Below are 27289 nucleotides of genomic sequence, written 5' to 3'. Positions count from 1 at the left end.
CCCTCATCCCTGGAAGGCTGGTGGAGTGTGCCTAGAGAACTGATTGCACTGATGAGCAAATAAATTGGGGTTTGTTGATGTGGGGTAAACGGCTGTTGGCAAGAAAGAGAACTATGAATGCAAGGCCTTTATGCTGGGGTTTGGTGCACTGTGAATATCTTGTCTGTACAACTTCAAATTTTGAATCTTTGCTTTGACAGAGAAGCATTAAAACAGTTTGATCTAAAATATCTGCAGTTTGTGTTCATAAATTGTGAAATATCTTTACCTTTTTCAGTTAATAGTTATGCAAGTAGAAATTGATTCTCAGACAGCTTGGTGTACTTGCAGGCCTTACTTTGCCTGGTCAAAAGTTAAGGCATCTGCGTTTAGGCAGGAGTATTCCTATCTACCCCTAAGAATCCACACAGTGTTTTCCAGTAATGCTCAGGAGTTGTGATTGGAATTGGCTATGTTTTACACTAATCTTTGAGGTGAAATGCCTCTGCTGTTTCACTTGCTTCATGAGAACTCTTGGTGAAAGATGTACAGATGTCTTCCTGCTTCTGTGGGATGACACTGCAAACTCCTTTGCTGCAATCCCTTGCCACTTTCATTTCACATGTGAAAACGTGATGGTGAGACTTTCATGTCAAGACAGAGTGCATCCTATAATGTTTCTACTGGAAGGCCATTCATGATCTTATTTATGTCCAAGGCTAATATTATCATGGAATCTTGACGCAATATTAAAATTACACCTAAACCATTTCTGCAGTGTTTAAGAGATCTTTCACCTCCCTACAAGAATTGGAAAGCAGTAGGCAACGATATAGAGATACTTCTACTGCTTTGTGAAGGGTCTGCACATACTGGTGAATATGTCAGTTCAGCATGCATCCTTTTTGCCTTAGCACATGAGATCATCCTTGCATCCTGTCTGCTTCATACCCACAGCCCTTGGAGTGTATTGGGGATTGTGCCTTATTGTTTCTCCAAATACCCATGGAGACTGGAACAGCATTATTAGCCTGCCACAGAAGATTAGTCAATACTGAGTTGTTAATGCTTCCAGGGACTTCCTTGATATTTATCCTTCAAATGGAAGGGTTGGATGTCTGGTGGTGTGTACCAAGGTTTGGAACACCTCTGCTTTTGTGAAAGTCACCAGAATGTTCTACAGCAGAAATTCAACTTTATAAGCTGTAATGGCTCTCACATGTGTCAATATGTAGATGGGAATATTAGTAGGAACGGAGAAGATAAACTCTTACACTAAGAAACAGGAAAGTTATATTCTACAGGGAAATGGGGAACACAGTGCTGGCAGGGCAGATGACTCTGTAACTGCGGGCAGTGAAGCTCCTGGAGGCTTGGGAGCTGGTCCCTGGCTGTAGGCAGATGTTGATTTTCGTTATTGGGTAGTGTTACTTACAGCATGTGTTGTAATAATGCATTTTCTGTCTTCCAGATCAGTGTGCGTGTTACCACCATGGATGCTGAGCTGGAGTTTGCCATCCAGCCCAACACTACAGGGAAGCAACTCTTTGATCAGGTAAGTGATGGAGCTGCAGAAGATCTAAAGTTGATACGGGTGTTGTGATTCTATTAAGGCAACAGCAAACAATTTCTGAAGGACTTCAAAGGTGAAGTGACAGTGTGTATAATCACTTCAAGAGAACTCAGCATAGTAAGAAATCACACTTTTTTTTTTTGGAAAGCAACTGCATTTTTTTATCTCCAAGAATGTGTTAGGAGTTATTCTTACCTCTAATGAACCGAATTGGTGCTATAGCTCATAATAATAATAATTGGAAAGCAGTAGATGTCTGCAGTCATAATTTGTAAGATAAGTCTTATGAGGGAGCTAGCAAGCTATCTTTGGCTGGCTTAGTTGCAAGCATTGTGTAATTGATTTCAAAGAGTAGTTGGTGTCTAAAACAGGAGAGGCTTAGCTGGGTTTCAAATGTTGCTGCAACCCTTAAGTGCAGGTGAAGTGATATTCTATACTCCCATCAGGCCCTGAGGCAAATCTTAAGAGAAGTTATGTACTGTACTGTATTGGGCTGTCTTCATCTGGGCGCTTCAGGCTTCTTCTGCATTCACTGGCTAGGCAAATTTCCTCCTACTTTGGCCCAAACAGAAGCAGGGAGGCATGTGCAGCCCAAAGTTGGAGCAACTGGGGACAGACATTATCAATTGCAGCAGTTGAAACTTTGACAGGCTCCACTCTGTTTCACTTCTGTAGCCCTGAAGGCCATGGATTTGCTACTTGGAGGAAAATCTGAACAGTAAGTTCATAGCTTAAAGAAAAGTAAAATGAATCTTGGATTAATGACAAGATAAAGGAACTGCCAGACCAGATATATCAGATATGGGTGTGGTTCAGTAGTGCTAAGTGTTCTGGGGCCAGCTTTACATAGTACCTATCTTAATGAAGAGAGAAACTTAAGGGCTGACCCACCCATAGAAGTCAGCTATTTAATTTGGGGCCAGCAAACCTAACTTAAAATGTTTTTTAGATGTTTAACCACAAAATACTACTTTCTCTCATAACTCAGCTGCATGATTCAACACTAGATATTATATTGCCGTTTGCAGCCCAGACCCAAAATAGAGGGAATAGAGTGAGATCCTAGACTTTACTAAAAGAGCATCTTTTCATAATGGGAAAACCGGAAAGGCTTTCAGGAAAGTTCTGAGTTGCAGTGTAGTTCTCAGCTGTCAGTGTGTTATTATGCAGTAGCTCCTACTTATTTTAGCCTTGTGTGGTCTCAAATCTGACAGTTTTTGACTGATAGAAATGGGAGCTGGATTCTGTCCAGAATCTGTGTGTGCAACACGGAACTCCACTGCAGTTAGTTCATGGCAGCATATGCCAATGAAGCTGAGGTGACATACCCCCAAGTTCCTCAGAAGGTGAACTGTTTTTTTTTTTTTTGGAGGGGTGTTCTTCATGTGGATGCTTCCCATGATTATTTTTCAATATCAGGTTTCTGACATTATCCAAGCAAAGAACCAGGTGCTAAGAAGTGATACTATTGAAGTCAGTAGTATTTTTAATCTGCACATGATTTTTTTTTCCTTTTTTTTTTTTTCAGTTGGCTCTAGACCATCTGCAGCTTTTGCTGCAAACTGACATTATGGTGGCAGACTTGGGCTTTAGCTACTCGTCTCTTTTTGAGAAGCATCTGATCATGTTTCCAGTATGGGAACTCTTCATGTCTTAGTAATTGATTTCACTCCTTTGTGTTGTGTTCTCAAACAGCTGCATCATGTTCTCCTTGCAGTGTGTTTCACACAGCACCTGTCTACACAAGTTTTGTTTTGGTTTTTCCATAGCAAACACTTTGCGAAGTGAGAAAACAAATGCTGTTGCAGAGCTAAGTTTCTGAGTTGGTAAACGAGGCAGTGTTTACTTCAATTAAATTGGATTGTAGGTGGAGTTGGAAGGAGAAGTACAGTGGGGAAAAAGGTGTCTGAAGCTAGCTGTTAAACATTTGCTGTTTCTAAAAGTGGACACCATCTCTCTATACTGTCCATATATCATACTTGCTGGAATAAGAATTAAACTGTTTTCTACTGCCTAGTGCACAAGATTACCTTGTGAAGGTAGTGATGTTGGTTCCTGATAGGGCTGTTACTGAAATGAATGTCCTAGAGCTTCACGGGTGGCAGATTTCCAGGCTTTGACTAAATGATCAAAGACCTAGCACAACAGTGCTAGGTGGTGTTTGTGTGGTATCATCACTGTGGTGGTGGTAGAAAGACTAACCCTCTGCCAGGGCTTGAGAACATGGTAAGCAGTAAGGTAGGGAGTTGGCAGTAGATGTGGGGATGTCAAAAGTCTTCCACCTCTAACATGAATAAGGAGTCTTGGAAGCTACTGCAATGTGAGTGGTTGAGGAGCCTAATCCCAGCTGCTTGTTGCTGCCCTGCAGTCTAATCGTTGGTCCTTTACAGTTAAGGAAACTAATTGCAAAGGAGGTAGCTATTCAGCTCCTGCCACAATGGGAAACATGTCATCTTGGTCTCTGAATGCAGATACACAACAGACTGTCTGTCCATCTTTTTTATTTTTTTAATGGAAAATTCAAGGCTCTTTTGTATTGCAAAAAACTTTATAGTCAGACTTGCACATAAAGGAAAGCAAGTACTTCTATATGGACATGCTCAAACAGTTTATTGATCTTTGCATAAAGAGCTAACTGCATACTGAACCAAAATATGAGAGCCTCTAGTGCGCTGACAACAAATACTAAACTCTCTCCCTTTAGTATGGGGATGGGGCTTTGAATATGCTGTCAGCTGGCATATATCCAGTGTGTTTCAAATGGCTGTTTGTGTGGATTAGTTCCTGTAAAGGGATAGTCTGGAGCTATTCCCCCTGCTGACATGGGACTAAACAGTGACTGCTGTCTGACTGATAATCTGTTCACTCTATCTCAGTTTCTATCCAGAGGTAGTCTTGGGTCCCATGATGGGGTGTGTAAGAACAAAGTTACGGCCATTCATCTTCTGGCTCTCTTAAACTATGTTGTGCTCCTGGAATTGCTAATCTAGTACTTTCTGCATGATGCTGGTTCTGAAAAAGGAGCTGCTTTCATGAATGCTTTTTTGAGGGAAAGGAGTGTTCCTCTACAAAGCAAACTTACGGTTTTGCTGCTCTAGCACATTGACTTGGTGTGAAACCTGAAGTTTGACTCTTTCACAGAAAAATTTTAAGAGATCCTGCATGTTTTTGCCCTAGAGTGCCCTTTCACTTTGAGCTGTCAGTTCTGATTTAAGCAAAAAGGAAGCTGCTAAGCATTACCAAGGTTTCTAGCTGCACAGCTACCTCGGTGCATGCTGCTGGCTTTGTTCAGTAACATTTAGGCAGTATTTATTTCCACCTTTTGTATATAAAGGTAGATAAATATATTCATGATGCCACACATAATTCTGACCTATTCTGAATAGGATTCAAAAGACTTTTGGAAAGCTTGTATCTAGGTAGTAGCTTCATGAGGAGGAACAGTTTGAGTCTAAAGTTCTATAGTAATAATAGGTGAACGGGCTTGAGGTAGCAATGTTCCTGTCTCCCTCTTTCCTGCTTGGTTAAATTCCAAAGTGAATTTTTGTAGTGTTAGAACAACACAGATGCTTCACTGCTTTGTTGGAAGTAGTTTTCTGCCCCAAAGCAGCTGGATGTAGAAATATTGAGCTGACACACAGTGCAGTAACATCGTGATTTATGCTAGAGATCTTCCTATGACACCCCATCCCCTAGGCTTGTAACTGTACAGCTTTAGCTTAAATAGCTTAAGCTTGTGTGCACAGACAAAACCTGGATTGAGACAGGAGGATTGTACTGTCTGTCTTCTGCAGCTTTGCTTATGTACCTCTTTGCTTATGTACCTCAGCATCAGCTGCTGAGCACCAGTGCATACAGACTCACTAGCAAAAACAGCAACTGTGCTCCCATTCCTCAGCTGCTAGCGATCGATTAAAAGAAGAGCTTGAGAGAAGGGCTATGCCTGTCAGGGGTGCTGCTATCCCATAGGCTTGATTACTTCACAGGTACCTTGTAATACTGCTTTCCTGGGGATGCAGGGCACAGGCACTGCAACAGCAATAGCTGCTTGTTTTAATCATTTGACCCTTTTCTGTATCAGACTGAAGTGCAGTTGGACTGGGGACTTGTGTGTAAAACAAAGTGTTGCTTTACCTTGTGTATCTCCTACATGTGAAAGATTAACCCTTTCTCTGGTAAAACTGCTTAGCTACTTATTGCTATGGATAGCTTTGAAGTTGTGTCCCTTCAATCTTTTTTACTCTCAAACTTCCTTTTGTGGGATAAATTGATTCTAGCTTATGTCAGTGAGATTTTGGCCTGTTGGGGGGGTGAGGGGGACTAGCCTGTACCTTGGACAAGGAGAGAGTTATCTAACTTGCTTAAGTGCTCCATAGCTGGCTGGCTGGAAAGCTTTCACAGAAATGCCCTGGTTTAGTAGATGCTGCACCTTACAGGATCCTCAGGCAGCCTGTGTACAGACTAGTCACAAAATCTTCAACTGCTTTGATTTCTGTGGTATGAAAACATACTCCCTTCTTCCATGTCTCCCACATGCTGTATGAGGCAGCTTCTCAAACACTTCATTTGTGATCACTTTTGACCTTGCATCCTGCTGGTGCCTTGTTCTTTCATTCCCCTTCAGAGCCCCTTATTCCTTCTCGTCTCTGCTGGAGTCTTAGCTGTCTGCTATACTAGGTCTGTTGGGTGGTGAATGCAGTTGATGGGTGGGGATCTCTACCCATTTGATAGGCCTACTTACATCAGGATCTTGTTTTTAACAATGAGTTGTGGTTACTAGACTCTTCAGTCACTACTTCCTTCCCCAACCTAAAATGAACTCTATTTCTCCAGCTTCAGGACAGATTTGCTTCTCAGTGATGTGCTTAGTGCTCTTTGAGCCTATAGCTGACCATGTAAACTTCAGTCCTTCCAATGCTAGCTTTTGAACATTGCAAAGTCCAGGAGATGGTGGCTTCAGCATGCCACTCCAAAATAAGCCTTTAGAGTAACCAAAGCACCCAGTCTCATTAATTGGACAGAGATCACCTTTAAGAGCCATGAAGCCAAGTCACAGGTTAAGGAGAAATGAGACATTGGAAAAACTTTAGTATCTGTCACTTCAGACTTTGAAAGCATGTGGTTAACCTTCGTAGGAGGCTTTTCCTCAGTTTCATGAGCTTTTGGGGTCAAAACTAAGCTTGTAACAGAAAAGTACAGTCAGGTATGGGTTAAAATTGTAACAGTAAGCATCTCTCTGCTCTCTCTAAACCTAGTCACTGATGCTGTGTTTTATGTTCAGCACTGAGCCTAATACATAGTGGAGTGTGGGGCTATTTTTTTTTTTTCTTAATCTTGAGGATCCTACAAATTTCATTAAGAGCCAGAGCTGCTAAGATTCTGAGTTTATGTGCTCTGCCCTGGCTTGCTTATCTGCTGCAGTGAGTTTAGTCATTCTGTTGAGTACCAATTTCAGTCTCTTCTTTCATGGTTGCTAAAGCTTACAACACAGGCTGACCGAATTGCACTCAACTTGTGAGTAACTCCAGCTGAATTGAGCTATGTTTGGAATAAATGTGGATGGTCTCTCATGGCCTGTAAACTAAGCTTTGAGAGGAGAGAGACTGTAGAGAAGCTTTTAGCCTTGGTAAGGTCCTACCTAGTAGTGTTTGAAGACATAGGAAACTGGTCTGGGGCACTTGATCCAGTAGATGAAAGCACTGAACTGAAAACTCGCTATAGCAGTTTCATGGTAGAAAGCAGCAAGTCTTGGGACAGTGGCCGATTCCTCCAGCAAACTCCAGAAGTCTTGTTTGTGTAATGAAGGCTTGTGGTTGAGTGGTATGGAAATGGGTCTTGAATTTCACAGGAACATGTGGAAACTTACTGGCTTTTATAAAAGCAGTAGTCTGACCAAAAATGGACTGCTTGTTGCTAAGGAGATCGATGGCAAACTGTAATAAGCTTAAAAACTCAAAGATCATCCTGTCATTTAGCACTTTGGCATTTTAGCACTTTGAAAGGGAAAGTTAGGAATGTATCCATCAGCCAAATGGAAGGGGAACAGTTGAGTATTTATGGCTGTAGATGGAGCCCACGTTGGGTGTTGGGTACCTGGAAGACCATGTTTTAAGTTGTTTTTGGCTATGGCATGTGAAACTGTAGGTGTGGTACCAGTTCAGAGCTCATCCAGCAATAAGGTTTGCTAGCAGTTTTCTCTCAGAAGTACTTGACATGCCTGTCATAGCAAGGGAGAGAGGCCCACTTCATGTTTAATGACGACAGCACGTGAGATTCAAGACAGATTTGTGCTGTGGTACAGCCTGGGATGCTTTGGCCTTTGGCACAGGAACTTGCTCTGAGTGGAATGTCTTCTCTGCTGGAATGCTTTGGTCTTACCCATGTGTAGATAGTGCTTTCATGCAGGATCTGCACTTGTTTGCCAGTGTGGTGGTGTATTTTCCTGGGCTGAGAATGAGGGCAATCTTCAATCGTCATCTTGATGCTAAAATCTACATTTAAGGGGCTGCCTATGGCTCTCCTTCTGCTGTGGAGCAGGACTCAATGGCAAGAACATAGTTTGGAGGGAGATGGGTGAGTGCTGAGGGGAAGGACAGGAGGAGTCATGCAGACCTGGAAAATGTGGAATAAGGAGAAGTGAGAGAAAAGGTTACCTGGAAGACCTTGTGTTTCTTCTCTGAATGTAAGTAAAAAAAAAAAAAAAAAAAAAAAAAAAATTGTACTACTGTGTGCTTACTTAGACTGTCTGCAGTGAGAGTCACCAGAAATGCACCTTTTCCCCTGAGGCAGTATTGCTTACTATATGGAATTTTAAGCTAAGGATACCTGATGAAGAACTTTGTCATGGCTAGTCAAGGTACTGTGGGACAGCTGGATTTTAAGGCTGCCTGTAATCTGTTGCCAGTTGTAGACTAAGCCTTGTACTGTGGGCTGAACAAGACCCAGGGACTGACTTAATGTTCTTCCTGGCATGAAGAAAAGACGTCACTGTCTAGCCAAGAGTGTAAACTTCAGGTAGTTAGGTATAGTGGCCTGGGTTAAACAATACTCTGTAGTCTTCTTCTGTCCTGTGTGCCAGCCCTTCTCCATCCTCGGCCACTGCCAGTAAATGTTTGCTTTTTGGAACATCTCGCAGCTCATCAGGGCTCTGAATGCTGTACACCCGCAAACATAATTGGGCTGCTAACTGCCAGCCAAGACTCCTTGCAGCTGTAGAAAGCTGTTTCTTCTTCATGCTTTTTCCCTTGCTAACTGGAACTAAACCTGTGAAAGCTGAGGCGGGAAGGAGGGATTAGGACTATCTTTTTTCCCCCTTGCCCCCCCCATGCAATAGCAGCTTGGGGTGTGATGTTGTGTGCTGTGCCGTCTCCCCCCTCTCCTCTGTCCAGTCCGTTGTTGTCACTGCTATTGCTGTGCAGACTTCTGCTGTGGAATAAAAGTCCTTTTGTGCAGGGCCTCAGTGTGATGCCGTTCAGTTCCTTGCTGGCAGTCCAGCTTGTTGAATTTCCAGGCATAAGCTGCTGACAAATGGAAGTGAGGCAAGCAGACACATACAGCAGAGGGGGGAGCTTCCATCCCATTCAAATGTTAATGTTACCAAGAACAGAGCTTTCCTTAGGCTCTAGGACAGCCTTTCTTTCTCTCCTTGTACCACGTGCTTTCAATGCATACAGCAAACTCTGATTCTTCTCAGAAAGTCCCCTTGGCTGTGTGCATCCTACTATGTGATATGCACGAGTGCGGGTTTATCTGCCCCATGTTCCCCTGTGTTTACAGGGGCTTTAGGCCAGGTTTCTAGTTCATGTTCAAGCAAGGACAGGCTGCATAATTTCAGGGACTCCAGTGGGATGATGTATATAGACTATGTGGCCGTGTGTAGGTTTTGTCTCTGTGTGCTGCTAATAGCATGCCTCTGCTGAAAGCTCCCTTTGGTTTTTGGGTCTGAAAGGAGCTAGGGCCCTAATGCTGCTTTTGTAAGGCCAGAAGAAATGTCTGATCCAAGCCCTAAAGAATCTAACTGGTGCTGTGTTTGCAGGGAACCTACGTCCTTGGTGGTGTATCTTGCCAAAGCTAGAGACCACATCGGAAGGGAACAGAGTGCATCCTTAGGATTCAACAAGGAAGTAATCTAAAAGGAAGTAGGCATTTAGGGAGAAATCGTACAACATGGGACAAAGCAGTACAAAGTTACCTCAACTTACCTGACAGGGTGGATACCATGATCAGGCAGCTGGATTTCCTAGGGTGAGGCTCATCCAGGTGTTGAGTATGTCTCTGAAGGAGCAAGCCCGAGGGGTGGGTGGTGTGTAAAGGCAGCTTAGTGTTGTACTTCAGGTACAGTGTCCACCCAAAGACAAGTGTCTTCTCCCTTCCCCTTCCTCGTCTAGTAATGGAGGTGACAACTAAGTGCCTTGTTTGCCGGTATGCAAACAACTCCTGGGGGTTCAGGAGAGATGTGGCGGAACTTCAGTTTCTAGATTTGCTGGACCCTATGGCATGTCCCAGACTTGCGAGGGCACAAAGCTGTGGCCTCCTGCTAGTGAACAGGCTTTACCAAGAAGCTTCCGCCCCTCCTTTTACCAGCAGTAGCATTATACCGCAGTAGTCTTGCCCCCCCATGAGGCTCTTGGCTCATGTTACAGTATGTCTTTAAAGCCCTCTTAACTCTTATTTACATAGCACCCATGGTGTGTTAGGGAAATGACCAAGGAGAGAGCTTACATAGCTGTGTAGTTAATTTCTGTGACGGCTCTTTGTCCTGGCACAAGGGATGGCATATCGATTTACCTACTGCAGTACCTCTTACCGGTGCCACTCATTAAAGAACTGCGTGAAGGCCCTGTCCTCAGCTATTGGTGGAGTAGAACACAAATCTTAAAATAGCACAACCTAGCAGGGTGATTCATGGCTTGCCCAGGAGTGGTACATTTGCATGATAAGTGAGGGGTGTACCTGAAAATGGAGCTGCATTTTTGATTCCTGGCAGCTATTACACCTGTCAGACCTGTTGCATCGTATTTTGGCTATACATGTTGGCTCATAAGTAGCTGAAGAAGATAGTGTCCCAGCTGTTGTTCATAAATAGCAACAAGCCTTAAAAGAGATGAGGGAGAGAGAAGAATATATCTCCCACTTAAGACCCCCTCAGATGCCCTAAGACCTATGTACGTGCACCATAGCAGGGGAGGCAGAAGGCTAGGGCACTGGTTGTCTTTGTGTTCAGCTGAACTTACCTCTAACATGTTCTCTTGTACCGGTGAGATCAGCCCGTCTGGCTGGGGCATTTGCTAATCATCTTTCTTCCAGGTCGTCAAGACAATTGGTCTAAGAGAGGTCTGGTTTTTTGGACTTCAGTATCAGGACACCAAGGGCTTCTCAACATGGCTGAAATTGAACAAAAAGGTATGTTTGCTCAAAGTGTTTCACTTGTCCTGGGTTCCCTTCTCTTGGAGGGCAGGGGCAAATTCAGTCTCCATACTTCTGTCAGGGATCTGTTCTTGCCTCTCCACACACCTGAAATACTGCAAGATTAGTGAGTTGGTGTTGCCTTCCTTCAGTACACAGACCCCCTCCCCAGGGTACAAGGAGTCACGGTGTCTGACCTTGTCCTCCTGCATCTGGTCCTGTTTGTTATCCAGGCAGATCTGTTACCCTTCCTGGTAACACGCTAATGTGGTGCTCATGAGTATCTTGGTTGGAGAGAAACCCGGAAAGTAGCTTACCTAACACTGATCATAACCAGTGGCTTGTGATACCTCCTGTGAGGAGAGGTGATGAGGTATTTAGCATTAAGGAATGGAAAATCCTTGCTCTTCTGCCCACTCACTTCTGCATTGGAAAGAATAACTTTTTTCTAATGCATGCTTGTCCTCCTGTTCATAAACCTGCTCCCCTTCACTTGGTATGTAGGCTATAAAATCTGATAACTCTGTTCCAGGTAACAGCACAAGATGTACGTAAAGAAAGCCCCTTGCTTTTCAAATTCCGTGCCAAGTTCTACCCAGAGGATGTGGCAGAAGAGCTGATCCAGGACATCACGCAGCGCCTTTTCTTCCTCCAAGTGAAGGAGGCAATTCTGAATGATGACATTTATTGCCCTCCAGAAACAGCTGTCCTTCTGGCTTCTTATGCTGTCCAGTCAAAATATGGAGACTTCAACAAAGAGGTGCACAAATCAGGCTACCTTGCCAGTGACAAACTGCTCCCACAGAGGTAAGTGAACCTGGGTAGTCTTACACCTTTGCCTTAAAGGGTTTGGGATTTTTTTGGGGGGGTGGGGTGGTGATTGGATAGTTCAGAATAAAATACAGCCTGGTGCCTCTGAGGACTGGGGTTAGTATTCATTTAATTAAGAGCTTTAATCTTAAACATCCTATTGCTACTGAAGAAACTCTTATCAGAAGTAGTGAGAGAAGCTCCAAACCAAAAAAATGTAATGCTCCAAGGAGAAGCATAACTGAATACAACTTGTCATTTCTCAGAATACTGACTGCTGTGTCTCTAGGGAGCCTTGTAATAAAACTGTATTTCCTGGAATATTTTTGTGGCGTAACTGTGATGCCAATGGAATATTTATTGAAGTGTTAATCAAGAGTGATGTGACTGTGTGCGCACAAATGCAGTGGCTGGTCTCAGACATCCCATGTACTTTTTCTAGAGTTCTGGAGCAGCACAAGCTTAACAAGGACCAGTGGGAAGAGAGGATCCAGGTGTGGCATGAGGAACATCGAGGAATGATTAGGTAACTGATGCAGTGTGAAACTGCTGTATTTAAAGTAGTGTGATATATGCTAGTGTGTAATGTATGAATGCATACAAAAAATCTGTGGCTTGCTTCAGGATGAGTTAGCATTCTTGAGGTTATTCTGCTCAGACTAACTAGGTTCACGTGCCTCTGCTCTTCCTAGTCCACGTCAGCTGGCTGTTCTTAGTAAAACTAAACTGAGCTTGCGGAGTGAGTTTGTTATTTTCTACTAGGGTGATGCTTGGAACCTTTGCCAGCTTGTTGCTGCTCTGCCCATGTAGAAGACAGCACCTTCTTGCTCTGATGGTTTATAGACTCAAAAAGGAATATCTGCTTTCTTTTTGCACGTTGCAGAGAAGATGCTGTCTTGGAGTACCTGAAAATTGCACAGGATCTGGAAATGTATGGTGTGAACTACTTCAACATTAAGAACAAGAAGGGGTCTGAACTCTGGCTAGGTGTAGATGCTCTTGGACTCAACATTTATGAGCAGAATGACAGGTAATAAACCTCCTGTCCTCATCATTACCTTCAGCTCCTTTCCAGTGTAAAGGTGTTCAAAATTAATCTTTTCTGTAATTCAAGTCTTTAAACTCTACAATTTCTGTATCATTCTTGGCTGTGTTTTTGACACTGCCAGAATAATCCATTAAACATGCTGCTTGGGACCAAAAAAAGACAAGAAATTGGCAAATCTTATCAGGCTAGTTTTAGTTGTATCCCTAGTCTTCCTGCCACAGATGCATTCTCCAGTTCTATTTTCCATTTAAAAAAAAAAAGTGGGATTGAAAAACTATTTCTTATGTTTGTAGTTCGTTTGCATGACTAATTTTGTTGGCTGATTCCAGTCAACATAGGAGTACTGAAATATGAGGTCAAATTTGGTAGTATTTTGAGCTATATATTGTAAGTCAAGAATTTGGAATGACTTGGGGCTTTTTTATTTCCTTCTGCTTTCTATTTCTGCAGGCTAACACCAAAAATTGGATTCCCTTGGAGTGAGATCAGAAATATCTCATTCAATGACAAGAAATTTGTTATCAAGCCTATTGACAAGAAAGCACCAGTAAGAAGCAACATTCAAATTAAACTTTTGGCTTCTTAGCTGAATGATCTTTTTTTTTTTTTTAATTGCACACAATCTTTTCATCACTAATGTCAACGCTGATTTAAGGAGTGCTCTACTACCTGATCTGTTCAGGGCACTATGCACAGAATGGGTCTAATGGCAGTAAGGTGATAGTTGGGATTTTTTTCTGGCTAGGAGGGTAGAAATTAATTCAGTATAACCTCAAGCTGTTGAAGGTCAGTGGAAGGGAGAAGCTCTGCTTAGGGTTTCTGATTCTCCTAAGACTGTTCAGATTCTCTGATAATACAATTAGGGATCTGAGGCACCTATGTTAACTGTGAATGCTTCCTTTGCAGCCTGTTGGCTTTAATAGTGTGTGGGATGGTCTTTTACAGTTTTTCACCTTACTTGAAGCTGAAGCTTCAGGTTGTTTTGTAGGGTATGCTGGAAAGGTTTTTTTCCTTGCAGATTTATAATGAATGTAATTGGTTTAATCTTTAAGGCTTATTAATTTCCTGTGTCAGCTGATACCTTCTGTTCTTATGGTCATTCTTGTTACACTGCTGCTTGGAAGCATTTCCCTGCTGCTGTTGCTCCCTTTTAACAGAACAAAGTTATTTATCCATTGGAAATAATGTTTAACACGCTTTATGGCATAAGACAAAACATTACACTCGATGTGGCTGGCCAGACTATTGCATTAAATAACTAAGGGGGGAGAAAGGTGGGAGAAAGTCATAGTCTCAGTGTACCTGGTGAACCAGCCCCTGATGGTGTTTGTAACAAAACAGTGAAGCTAAGTTGCTGTGTAGTCTATGTGCTAGTGATGCTTTACAATGAAATGCAGAACACTGTAACAACAAGTTGGGTACTTCTGCCCTGTGTGTGTTTGTCAGATTGAAATTCATTCCTGAAAGATAGGTGTCTAACTACCACTGCTGATGAATTAGACATTGTTAAGAAAAGCAAGCTAACAATTCTAGAATGCTTAGGGTCTTGTAGTGTATTGCATACACGGGGGGCTTCTTATGCTGAAAGAACAGGTCTAATACTGCCTTTTTCTTGTCCCAAGGACTTTGTATTCTATGCCCCTCGGTTACGGATTAACAAACGAATCTTGGCACTTTGCATGGGGAACCATGAGCTCTACATGCGCAGACGTAAACCAGATACCATTGAGGTGCAGCAGATGAAGGCACAGGCTCGGGAAGAGAAGCATCAGAAACAGATGGAGAGGTTGGTAGGGTTCTGAGTAACCTGGACTTGGTCAGTTGCTGCACGATAGCATCACGTGCTAGATAAATTGCTGGCAGCACCTTAATCTGCTTGAGCCAAAAATAGAGCAGACTGCTTTCTGCTTCGCTAGATCTAATGGGATGAATGACATTCATCACAAATGTGACCCACCAGCACTTTCTTAAAGATTTGTCTGTCTATTTGACGGGACTAATATGCATCCTGATATAAGGAGATTTCCCTTATAACATTGCTATTATGAACTTGCCATTGAGATGAATGCCAGCAGAGCTTTTTCTTTCTGCATTTCAATAAAGGGGTGTGTCTGGAGTAAAACTCATCAGCTGAGTGTTGTAGTGCACATCTCTTCTGTGCTCATGGCTTTACTGGGAAGCACTCCAATCTGAGCAGGTGTTAATTTGAAATGGTGTTATGACTTCCCCCTCATCAGAGCCCTGCTGGAGAATGAGAAGAAGAAGAGAGAGTTGGCAGAAAAGGAGAAGGAGAAGATTGAGCGTGAGAAGGAGGAGCTAATGGAGAGACTCAAGCAAATTGAGGAGCAAACCAAGAAAGCTCAGCAAGGTAATATGAAATGTTCCAGTATTTCCTTAGATGTATAGTATGAGTGAGAAGGGTTCAAGCAGTAAAGCTATGAGCATCTCTGAGCCATTTGGCTCTCCAGTATTGTATGCTAACTGGTGTTAGGGCCCTGGTTTAGCCTTCTGAAGCTGACTGTAAGCTTCCATATGCAGCTGCTGAAATAGGACTTGCATTAAAGGGATGGATGGCAGCCAAGATGCCCCTCTGGCAGTGAGAGTACCTTGCAGATGTTCATGTGCTGGCTGGAAGCTTTATCCCAGCACATCAGAAGAGGGTGGAGTCAGTGTAGCACGGGTCACACCAGCCAGTACTCTGATGTGATTACTGTCTAATTGCTTGGCCAGTGTTAGTGTGGTGTTGCCCAAGCAAAATGCTGTATGCTTCTCTGCCTTTGAGGATGTCATTTTGGGGTGGGTACTTCCCCACAAATCAGTTGGGCAAGTAATCTGTTGGCTTGGAACAGGCCTGGCTCTTAGTCTTCCAGCTCTAGTTACAATGTGAAGGAGAGAAAAGGGGACAGTTACTTGCATCTCTCCTTTACCTGTCCCTCTGAAGGAAAACCCTTATCCAGAATGTAGGTGTAATGGCACCTTCCTCCTCTTCTGCCGTTCTTTATCTCTCTTCGAATGCTCTCCCCTGTTCTTTCAGAACTGGAAGAACAGACTCGCAGAGCTATGGAGCTGGAACAGGAGAGAAAACGAGCTCAGGAGGAAGCAGAGAAACTGGCTAAAGAACGTAGAGAAGCAGAAGAGGCAAAGGAGGCCCTATTGAAAGCATCCCATGATCAACAAAAGACCCAGGAACAGCTGGTAAGTGGGTGAGCTGAAAACTGGGTAGGGAAAATAGTGATAGGGTAGGCATCTAAGGTCTTGAAGCAAACCAGGCTATGAATATAGTGAGGAAGCATAGTTTGCTTCTTTGGTTTTTTTTCAGCCTCAAGCAGATGAACTTATATCTAAATACAAGTGTATTTGTACAGTAGATCTGGACTTCTGTGCTTTTTGCCTTTTTTTCATATGTGACGCTGGGAACAGAGTGTAGAGCTCACTGATTGCTTTCCCTGGTTTGGATTCAAAGAACTGAGTTCTGTAGCATTATTTGGAGGAGAAGAAAAAAAACAAAACCCACAGCAAAACCTGAAACTCTTTTGGCTTCCTTTTCCCTTGCATCATGGAGATATTGGTGGGACTGAAGTTTACAGGAAGGCTTTCTCCTTATCAAAAAGATGTTAGAAATACTGTTTTCATTCAGGACTTAGACTAAATGCTTAATTTAGCAAGTACTTTGGTTTTGTCCCCACTAAAAGCCTTTCTTTTGCAGGCTGCTGAGATGGCAGAACTCACAGCTAGGATCACGCAGCTGGAGCTGGCCAGGCAGAAGAAAGAGAGTGAAGCCCAGGAGTGGCAACAGAAGGTAAAGCAGAATCTGAACAAATGGCAGTACTTTTTGTGGAGTTGTTCTCATTCTGTGTTGTGACCTAAACTACTGCACTAGATACCACACTAGACTGAGTGTCTGCAAGCTTGAGGCTGTTGTAAATACCCATCCTTGCTTTTCTTGGTGGAATGAGTGCCTTATTCTAACTCTATGTAGAAATATGTTGACTAATTAGGCCTAAAGCCCATTTTCCCTGTATTAGAATCATTCTGAAAATCTCTGCTCTGAAGCCAGCAGAAAGTGTTGCAAATGATTGTGGCTGAGTAGCTTTGGAACATGCCCCTTCAGTGTGCAAGAGGTGCAAGCTTTCCTGTAATAAGCGCTGAGTAGCATTTCTGTGCACTTCTGCGAAGTCACATGCACTCAGGATTATATTGACTAACTCACTGTGGCATGCCCTACTGCAGGCACAGATGGTGCAGGAGGACCTAGAAAAGACCAAAGAGGAGTTGAAGACTGCTATGAGCACCCCTCATGTCACTGAGCCCATGCACTCTGAGAATGAGCATGATGATGAGCAGGATGAGAATGCAGCAGAAGCCAGTGCTGAGCTACGATCAGAGGCCACCATCAAGGACCGCAGTGAGGAGCAGCGCACCACTGAAGCAGAGAAGAACGAACGGGTCCAGAAACACTTGAAGGTAAGAAGCTGGCAGCAGAGAGGGTGTGTGTCTGGGTGCTGCTTCTATTCTTCTTGCCATTAATTGCAGCTGGGAGGTATTACTGGTATCTTTAAAAAAAACAAAGGGCGTGGGGAAGAGAGGTGATCGTGATCTTGCCAGATAGCTGTGTAAAACCATTGAGCAGAGAGGCAGATCTTGTCTCCTGGCACTTGACTTCCATTTCACTGAAAGTGGTAAAGTATTTTCAAGCAGTGCCAAAAAGCAGCATCTGTCAGACATAGTGTGCTTATGTGACTCTTGCCAGCCATCTGACAGATGTTCATAGCCCTGGCTGCAATGAATCAGAGAACTTGGTCCAGTTCCTATCAAGCAGCTGTCTGTAACTGTCTTGTCTGACTGGGTTGTGTTGCAAAACTCTGAGAGCAGCCCACTAGGGCTCAGCATAGAGGGAATAGTGCTGCACCACCTTTTCATAAGGAACTCCAGTCTTCTGGTGTTGACTCTGTCCAAGCATTTTGTTACACTGCCTGCTAGCTGCCTGTTTTGCATCGTGCTTTGTTTGTTCTGCATCATGCTGTGGTGGTTATACACAGGCAGAGTGACAAAGGTGTACTTTATCTTCTGCAGCGAGTTTCTTTTGTGGTAGAAGGCTAGTAATTGCTCAAATTCTGCTCCTGTTGTCTTTAGGGATCGTTCCACTTGACTCTTCTTCTGAAGTACATTGGAGATAGTCTTTCATACTGTGCTAGACAAAGATGAATAGGGTGACAGACTGCCTGATGTTTTCTACTTTTAAATGTTATGGAAAAATATTAACAACTTCCACAGAATCACAGAATTACCTAGGTTGGAAGGGACCTGTTAAGATCATCTAGTCCTACTTCCTTGCTCAAGCAGGGTCAGCTACAGCAGGTTGCCCAGAACTGTAAACATTAGGGCTTATCTGTTTCCTGTCTCCATGGACGTTGAATCTTTAGGAGGATCAGCAAGGAACCTCCTTGTCCAGCTTTGAGTCTCTGGCATGCGCTAACCCATTGCTATCTGTTTCCCCTTCTCTGAAGGCTCTTTCCTCAGAGCTGGCAAATGCTCGGGATGAAACCAAGAAGACAGCCAATGATATGATCCACGCTGAGAACATGCGTCTAGGCCGAGACAAGTACAAGACCCTCCGTCAGATTCGGCAGGGCAACACCAAGCAGCGCATTGATGAGTTTGAGTCTATGTAAACTCTCCCCTGCACCTGCTGCCCTGCACTCTCTTCTCCTCTCTTTCCCATCCTCTCCCGTCATTCACTCGTAATCGTGCTACGCTGGAACCACTACAGAAGAGTGACCATGGTCTTATTTATGGAGTTCTGGGCAAATGCTGGAGTTAAGCGACAGAAGAAAGAATAGTATTTACATCTTCCTGGGGTGGCTTGGGAAAGCAAATGTGTACTGGGGCAAATCTGAAATTGTTTGGCTTTGGGGGTAGTCTCACTGCATTTAGTTTTTTATTGCTTACTGAAGTGGCTGTGTTGCTGTCCTCTCCTGTTGCGTGGGGAGGCCAGCAGATACTTTTACTGAATTATGTAAAGTGCTAACAGTTTGACACTGTGCCTTCCTACTAACTTGCACAAGCTTCAGTATTAAGCTTAGAAGCCAGGGTCTGAATTTCTGACTTAATACAGGGTCTGAGTCATGTAGTTGAGAAGGGGAGGCTGGAGCCTAGGAAGAAGGGTTGGAGGTAGAATATGGACTTTCTTTGTAAAAGATTAAAGCTTTTGTCCTTCAAACATAAGCAGACCAAACAGATTCTGTGGCGTTCCTGCTGGTGTTACCTTCTGTTGTTTAATGATGGAACTTTGAATTTCCTAATTATGAGGAAGCATTTGGATTTTTTCCAGTGATGCAGTGTGGTTTGGAGCCTTGACTTCCCTGCTTTCCAGAAGTTTTGTCTCTGGTAAATGGCTTTGTTCACTGTCACTTGTCTGACTTGAATGTGACCAGTGAGGCAGAGATAGCTAAAGAACACTGCCTTCCTTCTTGGGTTTGCCAGTGGAAGTCTAAAGGGGTAGGTAGAAACGTAAAAGACTAAAAATTCCTGTAGCCGTATTTTTCCCTTGCTGAACCAGTACATTTCTAGTCATGTGAACAGGATTTCAGGTTTTTCCATAAGAGGCCTTTTAAGCACATAGTCATTGGTGCCTTATGACTGTGTATAGATCTACTGTAGCTCAGACGTCTTTAGTTTAAACTAGATGCAATCAAAAAAGTCGTCAGTAGCTGTGGACCAAAACCTATTCTGTACAAGACTGCATCTCTCTCTTCCTGGCTTCAAGCAGCGTTTGAGGGGAGAGGATCCTGAGATATTTGTCCAATTGCTGCCTTAATCCTCACTAGCATTCTGCCAGATCCCTGGCTCAAGTGCTTTTCCTTCCCCAGAAGGATGCTTTGCCCCTTTGTAGCTTTAGAACAGAAGGCTCTGTCTCTTAGAAATGGGACACTAGTGGTTCTGAGACTGGTCCTGAGAGCTGTTTGTACCAGTTGTTGTAATACCCACCACCTCCTGTCTTCCAAGCTACCCATGCTGTAGCTACCCAGAATCCTTCCTGCCATTTCTGGGGAGGAAACAGCCATGTATGCTCAGGGTTGAATTGGATTTTGCCTTTTTCCTTCATAGAAGGAAATGTTAACCTTCAGAAGATGTCTCTTAAAAATGGATTCCACCTACAATGGAGTCCTGCTTTGCTTTGCCCTCCTTGAATAGCCTGTCCCTATAGGAAGTCATCAAGCTAGCCTATGATTTATTTTCTTGCCTAGCATGATCCTAAATCTTGTGACTTTCTCAGTTTTGTGGATTCCCCCTTCTTATGGTATCACTGCTAGTGGTCATAGAAGGATAACCTCTGAATGCTAGAGCGTTTTCAGCTCCCTGCTCTATGGGAAAGGTAAAGGGGGACTGTGCCAAAAAGAATGTTCATGACAGTGTTAATAAACTGCAGTATTTCACCAAGAATTCATTGGGCCACTGGAAACAACCTTACCAGTGCTGTATTATTTTATTTCTTGGAAGCAATACAAGTCTGTGTGGAGATCCACACAAGTACCAACCTCTGTTAGGAGCATAGCTTAGCGTGTTGCTTCTATACATCCAGATAAGTCATGTGAGAGTCCCTTTCTTTCCCTTGAACACAGCATGCTTTTGGGGGACACACAACATGGTAAGCTTTTGCTTGGCCAAAAACACATGCTGCAGTACTTCAGAAGTCACAAATGAAAGATTGCAGTTAAATTTGTCAGAAGTGATTTGCATATTTCTATACTGAAGGGTTATTGGCACTGGCTCTACGTGAGTCTCATTACTGGGGGAACAGACAACCCTTACACTTCTGTTTGGTGCTTTAAAGCTGGTTCTCGGCATTCTGCTCTGTCCATGGCAACTATTGATGCATTTGGAGGGAGAAAAGCCTTTACTACATTTTACAAATTTCCTAACAAGCTGATGTATGGTGCCTGGAATATGTGTTCAAATAATAAACCGGTAAACTTTTTCTGCTTTGATGGGTCACACAACACTGCTGAGCTCATGTATTATGATGCTGGCATGACTTCTGTTTATAGTATTTTTTAATCGTTCTAATTCCAAATGGTCCAATATAGGAATAGAACGGCTTGTGCCAGTGAGTCCACCTAACTCTTTGTAGTTGTTTCAGCCCTGCTGCCTTTTTAACCAGTATTATATTCCAGTGGTATCTAATGATATTTGATTTCAATACTTCTAGCTATGCACAATTAGAAAATATTAGTTATGGGATGGTGGATGTGTTTATGGTCTTCCTTCCCTTGGAAATGTATACTGTATTGTAAAGAAATGATATTTTGCAAGAAAACTAATGTAAGAAGCTTTCAGTATTACAGTGAGATTTGTAGACACATTTTTTATTTGTTAGATTACAGTGAATTGTTCTTCTCCATGTTCCAGTTTAATTGGATAACTACTCCTCTTGAGGGTGGGGGGAGGGAAGTCCTTTAGCAAATTTTTGCTTGGCTTGTTTTTTTCTTGTTTTATTTTTTGTTGCTGTAAATTATGTTGATGTTTTTTGACCAGTCTTTTTACTGGATTATAATAAAACATCAATTCCTTAAGGTTGTGGAGTAATTCATGGGTCCACGTGCTTATCTGCAGAGAGAACCTTGATATTAAGGCTTTTTTTTTTTTTCCTGTTTGGAGGAGTTGTTAAAATCCATACCCTGTTCTTCATAAAGTGCCAATAAAGTTTGGAGAAATTCAGCAGATGGTGTCTGGCTGGTTATTTAAGGCTTGCTTTGAGTCTAGTGCTGTGTCTCCAAGCTAAACAGGTCTGCCAGTGTGGTTCCTGAGAGGTCAGCCTTGTAGCACTCTTGCAAATAAGGTCTTCCTTGCATACTGAAAAGCAACTGCTTGAATAACATCCCTTTCCCCCTCCCCAGCCCTCCAAGCTGTCTGACTGGAGCCAGTACTGGAATTCACATTTCTTTGTGGAGACACTGAGTATAAATTTATATTGTGTTTAACTTGCAAATGGACTGGTCGAATGGAGGAGGAGGAGCTGCTGTTGGAACTTGCAAATGGACTGGTCGAATGGAGGAGGAGGAGCTGCTGTTGGAACTTGCAACCGGTGAGTGCCTGCGGTGCCATGCCCAGGCCCATGTGCATCCACGACCAGGTCAGTGTGCGGAGGGTGGCCGGGCCTTGATGCTGCTTCTTGTCCCGTATGTTCTGCTGAGTCTGTCCTGCCCTGACCCCATACTGGGGATTTCAGCCCAATTTGTTTTGCAGCTACCTTGCCGTGGCTATCTCTACCTGTGTTTCCTGAAGTCTCGGGACTGGGTCCAATGAAGGAAGAGTGTTGTTACTGCCAACTTTCTGCTAATGAACTGCGTGATCTTTGTTTGTAGCTGCTTTCTGTGTGGCTGTGAAGAGGGACTTTGTAGAACCTCTGTCTCATGGTTGCTGCGCTGCAGAATAAGGCAGAGATTTCATCAGAATGTGTTAGTGCTTAGAGATCTGGTGCTGGGGGAGACACGTGAACTTGTCTATAAACAAAACGTGAAGTGTGGAGCAATGGAGACTTCTGCCATCCCCACCAGGCTTGGTATGGATCTAGTTTCCATAGGTGGGTCTTGTTCCTTCCTTTCAGGATTCCAAAAACCTGAACACCACTGGAGGAATTGCATGTCTGCATGAACGCTACTGCAGCCTTCAAGTGAAGGTTGCACTGGTCTGGGAAGGTTGCTCTCAAATGGGGTTCTTTCTGCTTTTATTGCTGTTGCTTCTTGATGGATAATACCTTTCAGCTTGTGCTTAAATTTCTGGAGTCTGAGGACTGTGATTGCAGCCAGATAACTCTTCTGCATGAGTGGCCTAGCTTTCTGGCATTCCCTTGCCTGTATCTGTGGAGGTTTAAGAGGCTTAGTAATTCTCCTGTTAGGTATATCTATATTCAGTTTGTCTTTGAAGAAATGGAAGTGCAAAGCATTAATGGCTGAAGGCTGCTTCTGTGCAGGACCATGCAGTAAAGAAAAAAAAAAAATCTGAAACACCTAATTCTTCTAATCTATTGGAAGGTACTTTGTAGTTTAGAATCAGAAATTTGTGTTTAATGTCTAGTTTGTGTGGACAGCTTCTGCTGGATTTGCTATTCTGTCTGCGGTAATGTTTCAGATCCAGTTTAGGCTACACCTACAAGTACTGGGGGCCCAGATGCTTTTGTCTGTGGGACAGACTGGAGCATAAAGGGTCTCAGAAGAGCTGGGGACCAGAAATGCTGTCTTTTTGCAGGTTCTGAAATGTGGCTGTTAAGCAGTGCAACTTACTAAGAACTCTAAAGAAAAGCTACAGTAACGCTGTAGAGTCAAGTTTTTCTTGAGATAAATCTGTCTGGTGGGCTAATGCATTTGGCCTAGGATACTTTGTCCTCCTACTCAGAGTCAGTGCAGCTGTAGAAATAAGGCTGTGATTGCTTTTTCCTTCTCTTGTTTTCATGTTCTAAGGAAGGGAATTGCAGGGGGTTGGTCTGTAAATTCTGATTTGCTTTGATGTAGACAAATCTCATAGAGACTTCTGAGGTAGATGACGAGCTTATCAGTTGCTTGCTCAGGCTAATACATTTGGAGGGAAGCATAGGCATTTTTATTTTTTAAGTGACGTGCTGTGAGATTCTCAATGAACAGATAAACAGGCTTGGTAACCTTCCAGCCACTTCCTTTTTTTCTGTGATGAGCAAAAATGAAACGTGAACATCCTCTGATGCCATGGTTATCAGTTCAGGTCAATTGTGTAGGATACTGTTAGTAACTATGGCAACTTAGTAAGGGAACTAGATTAGACTTTTTGCTTTCTACTTATCAGGGTAGGACTCTGCCTTTTGACAGCACTATCCTCTTGAAATCTGCTTTACGTTATGGAACTAGTAGATAGTCTCTGAGATACCAAACAAGATTTGTTCCCTCCTTTCTCATGTTCACTGGTCCTAGAAGCCACTACTTCTGTCTGTAACCTGGCTTCAGACTTGGTGCATCATGCTGCAGTAGCTCTCCATTAAGTAGCTGCATCTAATACCTGTTTTCCAATATCTTACGAAGCTTGATAATGCAGTATACAGGGTAAGGTATGATAATTGTAGACAGTTGTATGGCAGCTGCTTGAACATCAACAAAGGCATGCCATGTCCCAGTGAGAAAGCAGAGAATAACTGAAGTATGGCTTGTTCGCCCTGTACAATCAGTGTGACTATTTTGGTGAGTGCCAGCTTTGCAGCTATACATAACTCAATCTTGGGCATACAGTCTAATTATCTTATACCAGTGTATAATCAGAGCATGTGATAACTGGCAGCGAACAGCGTAATTCATCTGTGACTGATGTCAACCCATAATTGCTGCATAACCTTACGGAATTTGATTCCATGTGTGATGTTAATGTCTCCCTTGCAGAAAAATTAACTTACCTGTAAGAAAAAGGATCTGGGCCTTGATGCATCAAATGTTAGGCTGAGGCTGACTTCTGTCTTGCAGGTCTGCAGCTCTAATTAAAGTGCAGTTTGTGGACAAGGGTGCAGGTCCTTACAACTGAACAATGTCTAAATGAACATCTAGTGCCAAGTGATGGGTCTCTGAAAGTTACTAGTAGTTTCAAGATGGGCTTTCTCAAGACAGATGGCAGGATGAAGTGGGTATAGGGAAAAGTGGAGGAAAGAATGAGGAGGAGACATTAAGGAAAGAGTAGTGCTGGGACTGCAAAAAGGAATATTGTGAGCTCCTGGAAGGGACTGTACCTCCAACTTCTGTTGAGAATGCACTTGCTCTGAGCAGGTGTAAATACCATTCATACTGCTTTCTGGTGAGCAGAGCTAGTTGGAAAATTACAAACACCTATGATTGCCATTGCCCCATCATCTTTTAAAGAAATACAAGCCAGGGTTGACCTTCAATCATAAAGATTGACTGAAGGGTCAAGGGGATGTGGCATATACTGCTCTTGAACTGGGAGGTTACAGTGAAGGCTGTCTGTACCTCACACGCAGCAGCACTGCCCTCCCATCCATCTCTGAAGCATCCTTGACTGACTGAAGGAGAAGCATCTGTAAGTGAAGGCCTTGGCTGGGCCACTGTAACTTCTTAGTGGCCTTCACCCAGCCAGGCAGCAGCTGCATTGCCAGAGGTGGCTGCTGTCAAGAAGCCCTGTTGTGAATTCAGTTTGTTGCCTTGTTGCAGTATTAGCCTATCTCTGATTATTGCATTACTGCCCTCTTGCTTCCAGTGGTGAAAATCTGGCCCTTGCTCCTTTTGTTTGTAGTGATTCTCAGAAGGTTGCTGAACATCTAGAGAGAGATCAGAGTGGGCAAAAGGTAGTCTTGTTTGAGAGGTGTGGAAACTGAGGCACATTTACAGTCTTCCCCTCCAGCCCCTGTTATCTGAGACTTGAGCACGCTTGATGTAAGCACTTTGTCTGCAGGTTTGTGTTCAGTGCATCTGTTTTGGGGTAGCACTCTGTATCTGGTCCTGTGGTAGTTGATGGGTTTTCATAGTGGCAATAGGGAAGGGGAATTCGAGTTTTGTTCAGTGGCTGTAGTTCTGTGTATGTTAGCAGCCTGTATCTGCTTCCTTACAGGAGTATTTGTGAGGTGGTGGGCTCAGTAGAAGGTAAAGGGTAGGCTGTTCTTACTGTTCAAGTTAAGAACTTCCCACAAACCTGGAGGAGAGCATGGGCCAGTCCTGCTCGCTCCAAACAATAAAGGAGCGAAGACTTCCGTACTGTGGCACAGTGCTGGCCTTGAGCTTTGTCATGACTTGTTGAGCTGCTTGCTCAGTTCCTCCCTCCCCTCTGGACACTTTTCCTTTGGGAGTTCCACTGTTGGGCACCTGGGATTTTATCAAATACTGGTTTGATAAAATGCTCCAGTGTTGGAACAAACAGGTGTTAATTTGCTTGCCTGGATGACACCTGTAATATTTCTGCATATGTTGCAGCTCCTCATGGATAGGGGCCAGGGGGTTTCTGACTTGTGTGTGATTTCTGTCTCTTCCCTCTCCTGCTTTTGTGGCAGCTCTGCTGCAGGACAGGCTGCCTCTCCTGATTCTTCCTGCTCTTTCTGATGCTCCTCCTGCTCCTCTGCAGAGGAACTTCTTCCTCCCTTAATTTATCAAATGTATCAAATCTTGATTCAAATGGTGGTGGACTTATTCTCACAACCCCAGAACTGCAGCATTGCTAAAACTGTATTAATGTCTATATTAATAACTACAGGATTACACAATGATTTTAATCTGCTTTCAGAGAGGCAGCAGACTAACATAATTTTTTAAACCTTACATCTTGGGTCTCTTGTAAGCCCCAAAGCTTACAGAGGAGGTCTTCTGGTCAGAGCTGTTTGCTCAGAGTGTCTTCTGCCCAAAGGAACCGATGCAAGTCTGCCTTGTGCTGACTATGCCTATGTGTTTGCTGAGCCAGCCTATGGAAGGACTGAAACTCTAATGGGGGTCAGAGGAGCTGGGTCTGGTATCTCGGAAGTCTGAGTGTGCTTCTGGCTGTGGAAGGCTGCAATGGTAACGTGTAACTTCTTGTTGGATCAGTGCAGTGCTGATTCCAATCTGTTTAACTTGCGTAGAAGTCAGGGATGAGGTGGAGTTAATGGTACCTCATAGCTGTTTTGGACATTTGCATGAGAGTCCCTAGACCGGGTGGAGGGGGGGGCAAATTGTCCTTTGTGTGGTGCAGAAGAAACTGGGCAATGTATTTCAAGCTAGAAAACCACTTCCTTCCCAGCATGTGCTAACACGTTGCTAGATGTGTAGGCACAGCCGTTGCACTGACAGCAGTGTGACCTGCTGGGAAGCAAGATGGGGGGATGGTGTGCTGGTGTGCACACTGATGGAAACTTGGCTTCTGCCAAACTTCTGTGAAACAGAGCTAAAGATTCACTTCAGCTGTGTCTGACCTGCCCAAAAAGTGTGTGCTGACCTCCAAAGCAACATTTTGAGGGTTTTGTGTTTTTTTTCAAAGCAAGGATATTTTTGCTTAGCTTTTTTTTTCTTTTTTTTTTCTTCTGTTGGTTGGGTTTTTGTGGGAGGGGTGGTTATTTGTAAAGCTTCCTATTTTTGTGTCCTGGGTTACATGAACACTGGTTTACTCTGGAAAGGCTGCATTTACTTCTAGGCTTGCTGCTAGATGGAGCAGGGGAGAGGAGGAAAAAGGAGATCTTACTTCTGCCCTTTTCTTCGACCTTAAAACAGGCTATCCAAACTCAGTATGGGGCATTATTCTCTCCTACCCCAGGAGGGTTGTTCCTGCTTTCACCAGAGGACAGTTCTCCACTGCTCTCGCCTCCCTGCAGGACTGGGTGGGTATGATGCTCTCAGACCTGACTTCCCCCTTTGTGTTGGCCCCTCTCCTGGTGGGTGGCATTGACCTGTCACTTGCTGTGCTCTGAGTTCCTGGTAAGGAGAGAGGTCAGTGCCAGGCAAACACACAAACGTCCTTGCTGTGAAAACTGCTGCATATATCTA

The 27289-nt window shown here is 43.6% G+C and overlaps 2 protein-coding genes across 2 annotated transcripts in view; both read left to right on the top strand.

Annotated features, from left to right (window-relative positions):
• The window catches only part of MSN (moesin), a 48254-nt gene extending 26721 nt beyond the window's left edge, over positions 1-21533 (top strand). Inside the window, exons 2-13 of the mRNA XM_069811661.1 lie at positions 1451-1534; positions 10859-10954; positions 11490-11764; positions 12210-12293; positions 12651-12797; positions 13266-13362; positions 14438-14601; positions 15053-15183; positions 15850-16010; positions 16522-16614; positions 17046-17279; positions 18323-21533. Of these exons, the coding sequence (XP_069667762.1) occupies positions 1451-1534; positions 10859-10954; positions 11490-11764; positions 12210-12293; positions 12651-12797; positions 13266-13362; positions 14438-14601; positions 15053-15183; positions 15850-16010; positions 16522-16614; positions 17046-17279; positions 18323-18487 (1731 nt within the window). The 3' untranslated portion in view covers positions 18488-21533. The remainder of the gene's footprint in view (positions 1-1450; positions 1535-10858; positions 10955-11489; positions 11765-12209; positions 12294-12650; positions 12798-13265; positions 13363-14437; positions 14602-15052; positions 15184-15849; positions 16011-16521; positions 16615-17045; positions 17280-18322) is intronic.
• A 111-nt stretch (positions 21534-21644) lies between these two features.
• Positions 21645-27289, top strand: part of LOC104323946 (adrenodoxin) — a 14309-nt gene continuing 8664 nt past the window's right edge. Inside the window, exons 1-2 of the mRNA XM_069811662.1 lie at positions 21645-21858; positions 21906-21948. Coding sequence (XP_069667763.1) covers positions 21804-21858; positions 21906-21948 — 98 coding nt within the window. The 5' untranslated portion in view covers positions 21645-21803. The remainder of the gene's footprint in view (positions 21859-21905; positions 21949-27289) is intronic.

This window comes from Haliaeetus albicilla, chromosome 23, assembly GCF_947461875.1.
Source record: "Haliaeetus albicilla chromosome 23, bHalAlb1.1, whole genome shotgun sequence".
NCBI classification, from domain to species: domain Eukaryota; kingdom Metazoa; phylum Chordata; class Aves; order Accipitriformes; family Accipitridae; genus Haliaeetus; species Haliaeetus albicilla.
Note: the sequence above shows the minus strand (reverse complement) of the source record. Positions and strands in the feature narration are given on the sequence as shown.